Genomic DNA, 8,037 nt, shown 5'->3' with positions numbered 1-8,037 from the left:
GTCGTAAAAATTAACTAAAATTAATGGTGCCTTCAAATATTAGTGGGAAATCTCTATAAATCATGCAGCTCTTTTTTGTTGCTGCTTCCCGCGCTGTGGTATTTTCTTACTGTATTAATAAAGAGTGGTGATCGCTTTAAAAACAAATCAGAAGAATGTTACAAAAATACAGAACCCATTCCCACTCCTTGTCTCCTTTCTGACACTCTGCCTCTTACTTATGCTGGAACAGGGGCCCGACTGCAAGGGAAACGGTGGCACCAGTGGATGGGGGATCGAAAGTGGAACGAGGAGGGAGTGTCCAGTTGCCTACGAAGGAATGAAATAATTCCCCAACACAACACACACAAGTAAATCTTGCCAGTAGCCCTCCAAGAAGATGCATCCCATCCCCGGAATCTAGAAAAAGGCAAATTCTAACACAGGGAGAAGAGGCTACTTTTGGCCCCTGGGACTACAAAGACAAAAAAAAAAAAAAGAGTGACAGGACCTGATGTGGTGGGGTGAGGTAGGAGTGGGGCTAAAAGAGGGGGCTCATGCTCTCGGCAGGAGTGGAAATTGGGGACCCACGCTTACTGGCGATGCAGCCCTCACGTGACCAGGAGCTGACGTGGGCAAAGGTACTTAAGGCCCTGACTGCCGTCCTCCGTCCTCCTCTGGGTACCAACTCTCTTGCGCCGCGCACTGCCGTGCGTTTAACCCAGGCGAGGAGGAGGAGGAGAAAATTCCCCCAGATCCGGGCAGGTGGGTGTGAGGGTGGACATAGCCTGGCACTCCTGAAAGGGGTAGCTCAGAGAGGCGGGCGTCTGAGGCCGCGGGTGCCTCTGCCTCGCCTGCTCCTGGCCAGCTTTCCCGATCCCCGCGCTCAGTCGCAGCTCATTTTGGTAGGCGGCGGGAAGAGGGGGAGGGGGGAACCTAAAGACTGATATACTTGCGGAGAATCTGCTTACTTCCTCTCCCACTGTTTTCTGGTTTTGTGTTTGACACTTCGGCCCCGCACCCCACATCCCGTCCTGTTTTGAGAGGAGGGGGGAGAGAAATAAACGTGGCAGCGCATATAAGGCCAGCGGGGTGATTGGGCAAGGGTGACCGGAGGGGACGCAATTGGAAACAAGCCGGCCTGGCCCGTTCACTCTCACCCTCACTTTGCAGATACCTCCCCCGACTACGCCCTCCACTTTCCCCTCCCCCGCCCCTCCCCCCGGCCTGTCCCCGGTCCTTTGGGGGTGCTGGAAAATGGGTGTGCCAGCCTCTGTAGGGGAGATGGCGGGTTTGGCGCTGTCTTGACTTCACAGGAAGGGGGGACCCTGAGAGAATCTGGTATTAAACCTCTGTGCTAACTCCCAGACTGCTTTCCAGACACCCCCAACCCACACAGCCCTTCACCCCCGTTTATTGAGTCCTGGAAAGGGAGTTCCGGTACGCAGGAGGGAGGCAGGGCGGTTATTAGAGGATGGGGGGGGGGGGCGGGTGGGAGGCGGAGCCCAGAACGGAGAAACAGTGGAAAATCACGACCCTCAAATCGAAAGGTCAGACATCGGGGCCCCTGATCTGCAGGCTTATGCTACGTCGGGGGGCTGGGGACTGAAGGACAGGTGATCATGAGAGGAAGACACCAGATTGTTTGGCAGTGAGCCCTCATCCCGCGTCCCATCCAGTTTTTGCTGCACCCTCGCCCCGCCCCCTCCCGCCTGGGTGCAGTAGAAGGGGTGTGGCTGTATGTCCCGGAGAAATGGCGGACGGGTGGGGCGGGGCAAAAGGAAGGAGTGGTTGTGTGCCTGGGGAGTCTGCGCAGGAGGGGGGAGATTGGTGTGGGATGGGAGGGGTAAGAAGAGTTGAGGGAATTGAGAGGTTGTCGTTCTACGCTACGCGAATGCCAGAAGGCAATTATGGGGACTTGTGGCCTGGGTCTCCAAACACTGGGCTCAGTCTCCAACCTCTGGTGTCTGTATTTCTGCCCTTCAGTCTGTCCTTAGGATGAAGCTTTCATTGAACTGAACGAAGAGGAAACAGCCCTGAATCCCTGGAGGTCAGTGTGGAGAGTGGGAATTGTCTGGGAACCCCTGGTGTGGGTATGGCAGAAACCAGAGCAGAGCCTGGGGCCAGAGGCTTCTCTTCCCCCATCTCCCTCTGTGGGGAGACACCCTTGCCTTGGGCCTGTCCTTTTTGGTGCAGAGAAAGGGGTGTGGCATCTGCCTTCTTAATTAATGGTTTGAGGAGGAAGGGTTAAGGAGGGGAAGAGGATCCCTGAGACAGAAAACTTCACCCACAAGGATTCAAATCAGCGCAGGAAATGGAATCCATCTATCAACGACCCCAAAACACCCTTCTGGGCTCTCTCTGCAGGTCTGCCTCAATGTGAGGCCCTGCACAAGTACAAGCTTGGTGGAAAAAAGTAAGCTGCCCGTGTTCCCAGCAGGTCGGTATATGCATGAGCACCATCTGGGAATCCTTGGGCATGACTGAGGGGGGATCAGAGCAGCATCTGGGGTCTTTACTGTTTTTCCTGCTCTCCACCAGCTTTCCTAGTGTCCATACTGCCTCTCATCCCCCATTTAGGTGCTGGGAAATTGTGTGTTGGCATTGGGTAGGGCCAGCTAGGGATGAAGGTGTAGGAAAGCTTAGACAACCTGGGTCCTGTGTCTGGGTACTAGCCCATGCACCAAGCATTATGTTTCCAAGCTCTCCTCTGTGTAGGCTTGGTTAAGCACAAAGTGAGCCAGAGCCTTAGGTTTCATTTCTGTCCTTTGTCCCAGGTCCTGCTCTGCTTGCAGCCTGGGGAAAACCTGTGAGCCTGAGCAGAAGTGCCTCGCCGAGACGTGCACACATCCCATTTAGGAAAGCCAGTTCCACACCCTGGATCAGAGAACTACTCCAGCTGCACCATGAGCCGAGTTCGAGATGCTGGCTGTGTCGCCGCCGGGATAGTGATTGGGGCTAGTGCCTGGTACTGTGTCTACAGATATGCCAGAGGAAGAAACCAGACAAAGAAGAGAATGGCCAAGCCCAAGACAAGGGCTGTGGCTGGGAATGGAGCCAGGGCTAGAGCCGGACCAAGGGCCGGATTCACAATTGACCTCGGGCCTGGATTCGGTCCTCCAACCCCAGTCCGCACTCGGACAGAGGACAGGGCCCAGGATGAAGCTTCTGCTCTGGAAGCAGCTGGAGATGAGACAGTGGCCCCAGCTGCAGCCAGCGCTGAGGCTCAGAGTGGGGCAGGAAATCAGGTCCAGGAGGCAGAAGGGGCAGGGTTTGGGTCTAAGGCTGAACCAGTTGCAGGGGCCACAGCGCCTTCCTCAATGGCACCACCCCCCGGGGAGGCAGAGGCTTCCGTGGCTGCAGAGTCCCCCACAGTGGCAAGGGCTCCCAAGTCGCCAGAAGCCCCTGGCACAGTAGAGGCTCCCGGGGTGCCCATGGTGCCTCCCAGGGTACCAGCGCCTACCGAGGAGGCAGCACCTACAGAGGCTGCGGAGGCTTCTGTACCCACAATGCCTCCTGCCGCACCAGTGCCTTCTGGGGCAACAGTGCCTACTGAGGCTGCAGAGGCTCCTGGGACTTCAGGATCCCCCAGAACAGCAGCACCCTCCAAGAAAGCAACGCCTGGGGCTCATACCGGCGCTATACCAAAGGCCGGGTTAGCAGCTGGAGCTGTACCCAAAGGTGGAGCCAAGGGTACCAGGTCTCGGACTGGGGGCAAGGGGAAGGGCAAGAAAAACAAGGTGGAAGTAGATGAACTGGGGCTGGGCTTCCGCCCTGGGGATGGGGCTGCGGCAGCTGCTGCAGCCTCTGCTAATGGGGGACAGGCTTTCCTGGCAGAGGTCCCTGATTCTGAGGAAGGGGAGTCCGGGTGGACTGACACAGAGTCCGAGTCAGACTCTGAGCCTGAAACCCAGCAGAGAGGGAGAGGGGGGAGGAGACCTGTTCCCATGCAGAAGCGGCCCTTTCCTTATGAAATAGATGAGATTCTCGGTGTCCGAGACCTCAGGAAGGTCCTTGCTTTGCTTCAGAAATCTGATGATCCTTTCATCCAACAGGTAGCTTTGCTCACTCTGAGCAACAATGCCAATTATTCATGCAACCAAGACACAATTCGCAAATTGGGAGGCCTCCCAATTATTGCAAACATGATCAACAAAACCGATCCCCACATTAAGGAAAAAGCCTTAATGGCCATGAATAACCTGAGTGAGAACTATGAAAATCAGGGCCGACTTCAGGTATACATGAATAAAGTAATGGATGATATCATGGCCTCTAACTTGAACTCAGCAGTACAGGTAGTCGGACTAAAATTTTTAACAAACATGACAATTACCAATGACTACCAGCACCTGCTTGTCAACTCCATTGCAAACTTTTTCCGTTTGTTATCTCAGGGAGGTGGAAAAATCAAGGTTGAGATTTTGAAAATACTTTCAAATTTTGCTGAAAATCCAGATATGTTAAAAAAACTGCTTAGCACCCAAGTGCCATCATCCTTTAGTTCCCTTTATAATTCTTATGTGGAATCAGAAATTCTTATTAATGCCCTTACTCTGTTTGAGATCATCTATGACAATCTCAGAGCAGAAGTATTCAACTACAGAGAATTCAATAAAGGTTCCCTTTTTTACTTATGCACTACATCTGGAGTGTGCGTTAAGAAAATTCGAGCCTTAGCCGATCACCATGACCTCTTGGTGAAAGTAAAAGTTATAAAACTAGTGGACAAATTCTGATTGGCTATGTGTTCTCAAAAGACTTGAAGAAATTTCTTGATTTTCCAATCTGGAAGCAATGAAAATTGAAAGTTACTGCTTTTCCACTTGTCCATGTACTAAAGGGATTCTTTCAGCTGCCAGTTTTGAATAATGTATCATCCAGAATGATGTTATCTGTGACAGTCTCCAGCTTGAAGCTGAACCATTTTATGAATACCAAATAAATAGTCCTCTTGTACTGAAAACGCGTTTGTGACTTTAATCGTGCTGCTTGAATGGAAATATTTTTACTGGTTCCTCTATGTGAATTGACAGTGAACCTGTCCATCATAAATAGCCTACACTTCTGTCCTTTGTTTTGACTTGAATTTATCCACCAAAGACTTCATTTGTGTATCATCAATAAAGTTGTATGTTTTGACTGACAAAAAAAAAATGTTCTCATGTTTTTAAATCTAGCTGGTGAGATAAGGTACATAAATGCAAAAGGATGACTAATAGCACCTGGGCAATGTTCACAGTCAAATATGTGCTGTCTGATTAAATGACGAAGTTGCTAGAAAGCTTTAAGCTGGGCTCTGAAAGGACAGCATGAGAAAACACAGAAGAGCATTTCAGGTGAGGAAAATAGTTTGAAGATAGTCATGAGGTGGGAAATCTGTTCCTATGATAAGAAGGTAACCAATTTGCCTGAAATTGAAGCTGTGGGAAGAGAAGTGATGAGAGAAAAGGATGGAAATCAAAGGTGAGGAAATTTGGGGGGAGATCCCAAACCCCTAGCTGAGATTGAAATACCCTGTCATATCCTGAGAGTTACTAGACATTTTTGACAAAGGGAAAAATAATCTGGTGGCAGTGTGCAAAATGGATTGGAGCTGGGATGGGGTTAGGCATCAAGACTGGAAATGAGGGGCACCTGGTTGACTCGGTCATGACATCAGCTCAGGTCATGATCCCAGGGTCCTGGGATTGAGCCTCTAATTGAATTGGGCTCCCTGCTCAGTGGGGAGCCTGCTTATCCCACAACCCGCCCCCTACCCTCCACTCATGCTCTCTATCATAAATAAATAAAACCTTTTTTAAAAAGACTGGAATGAGAATGTTGTTAAAAGTTATGATAAACCAAAAATGAGATGGTAAAGGGTGAAATAAGATGGTAGTCACCACCTTATAAGAATTGTCAAGGAATGGTGGGCAAAACAGATGTTTACCAAAAAAAGAAAAAGACCTAGCTCTACTGCCTGACTTGGCAGTAGGTTGACAAAGATGGAGAATTGTACGAGCTGATGCAGTTCCTAACAAAGAAAGCCCTCTTTCTTGGGCAGTTCTGGTGACCATGAAATGCCAAAGTGAGTTATCATTTCTAATGATGAGACAAAGCATTGTGACAGAAAGAATAATTCAGTGCAAAGAGTGGTTTTTTCCCCTAGGGTTAGATATCTAGCTCTGTCTTCTCTTAGAAGAGGAGGAGTGGTGAAGCCTTTATGGGAAGCCCACCCCCACCCTTAAATTCATTTAAGAGCCGATGCATCTTCTTTGTTCTCCTCCCTGACCCACCAAAGCAATGAAAGTAGAAAATGGGGAAGGTCCCAGAGATTCTTCAAACCCAGCCTGCTTTCCTGACACCTCTCACAGAACAATCATTTTTATGCAAGTGTATGGTGACATGAGGCAAGGATAGAGATAAGGACTCCTGGGAGGGGGTTACATAGAAAAGGGAAAGATGGGTATTATATATTGGTACAATTTCTCTGGAAGGCAATTTGATAATCTGCATAAGAAGCTATAAAGATGTTAGGAGAAAATAGGCAGCAACCTCTTTTACCTGGGCCACAGCAACTCCTTACTAGGCATATCTCAGGAGGCAAGGGAAACAAAAGCAAAAATGAACTACTGGGACTTTGTCAAAATAAGGAAACAATCAACAAAACTGAAGGACAACCTATGGAATGGGAGAAGATATTAGCAAACGACATACCTGATAAAGGGTTAGTAAAGCACTTATCAAACTTAACACCCCCAAAATAAATAGCCCAATTAAGAAATAGACAGAAGACATGAATAGACATTTTTTTCAAAGAAGACATCCAGATGGCCAACACACATATGAAAATATGCTCAACATCATTTATCATCAAGGCAATACAAATAAAAACCACAATAAGATACCACTTCACACCTGTCAGAATGGTTAAAATTAACAACACAGGAAACAACAGATGTTGGAGAGGATGAAGAGAAAGGGGAGCCCTCTTCCACTGTTGGTGGGAAAGCAACCTGGAGCAGCCACTCTGGAAAAACAGTATGGAAGTTCCTTAAAAAGTTAAAAATAAAGCCACCCTATGACCCAGCAATTGCAGTACTAGGTACTTACTGAAAGAATACAAAAATACTGATCTAAGGATTATATGAACCCTGATGTTTGTAGCAGCATTATCTACAATAGCTAACTATGGAAAGAGCCCAAATGTCCATCGACACTGATGAATGGATAAAGAAGAAAGTATATGTGTGTGTGTATATGTATATATACACATATATATTGTATATATACACACACGCATACAATATTACTTAACCATCAAAAAGCATGAAATCTTGTCATTTGCAATGATGTGGATGGAGCTAGACCATATTATGCTAAATGAAATAGGTCAGTCAGAGAAAGACAAATACCATATGATTTCATTCATATGTGGAATTTAAGAAACAAACCAGATGAACATATGGGGAGAAAAAGAGGCAAACCATAAAACAGGTTCTTAATGATAAAGAACAAACTTGAGGGTTGATAGAGGGAGGTGGCAGGGAATGGGCTAAATGGGGACAGGTATTAAGGAGAGCATGTTTTGTGTTTAGCACTGGGTGTTATGTATAAGTGATGAATCACTAAATCCTACACCTAAAACCAATTTTACCATATATGCTAACTAACTAGAATCTAAATAAAAACTTGAAATCAAACCAAAAAAAAAAAAAAAGGAAAAAGAAGCTATAAAGATGTACTTACTTTCAGACAAGTATTCCACCTGTAGGATTTTTTTCCTAAGGAAATAATCAAATAATTTTACACAGAGATATACACAAGGGATGTTCATTTCAGCACTGTTTCTAAGGGGAAGAGGGAATTAGAAGCAACTTCAATGTCTAACACTGTGGAACTGGCTAACCAATAGACAGTATGTCCATACAGTAAAATGTTATGCAACTATTAAAATCTGCAATGTGCTTCTATTCTGTTGGCATGACAAAACTTTCACCATATATAAGAGTGTGGCATCAGTCTAAAAAAGGCTCCCGCAACTGAAAGTTAAGTAAATTCTTTCAGATGTTCATA

General features: G+C 47.3%; 1 protein-coding gene across 5 annotated transcripts; it reads left to right on the top strand.

Moving 5' to 3' along the window:
• The first annotated feature begins 664 nt into the window (after nt 1-664).
• ARMCX2 (armadillo repeat containing X-linked 2) lies at nt 665-5,136 on the top strand. 5 transcript variants are annotated; one of them, XM_045994448.1, is made up of 4 exons: nt 665-744; nt 1,966-2,029; nt 2,347-2,419; nt 2,757-5,136. In XM_045994448.1, exon 4 carries the CDS (start codon nt 2,886-2,888, stop codon nt 4,716-4,718), a length of 1,833 nt encoding a protein of 610 aa, XP_045850404.1. In that variant the 5' UTR covers nt 665-744; nt 1,966-2,029; nt 2,347-2,419; nt 2,757-2,885; the 3' UTR covers nt 4,719-5,136. The 5 variants fall into 5 exon arrangements, with proteins under 5 accessions (XP_045850404.1, XP_045850402.1, XP_045850405.1 ...); XM_045994449.1 differs by lacking the exon at nt 665-744 and adding an exon at nt 780-884; XM_045994446.1 differs by lacking the exon at nt 2,347-2,419.
• The last annotated feature ends 2,901 nt before the right edge of the window (nt 5,137-8,037 follow it).

Source organism: Meles meles, chromosome X (genome assembly GCF_922984935.1).
Source record: "Meles meles chromosome X, mMelMel3.1 paternal haplotype, whole genome shotgun sequence".
NCBI lineage: Eukaryota > Metazoa > Chordata > Mammalia > Carnivora > Mustelidae > Meles > Meles meles.
Note: the sequence above shows the minus strand (reverse complement) of the source record. Positions and strands in the feature narration are given on the sequence as shown.

Bases quoted from the DNA above. Each gene is read 5' to 3' on its own strand.
- ARMCX2 (XM_045994446.1), top strand. From the start codon at position 2,886: ATGAGCCGAGTTCGAGATGCTGGCTGTGTCGCCGCCGGGATAGTGATT.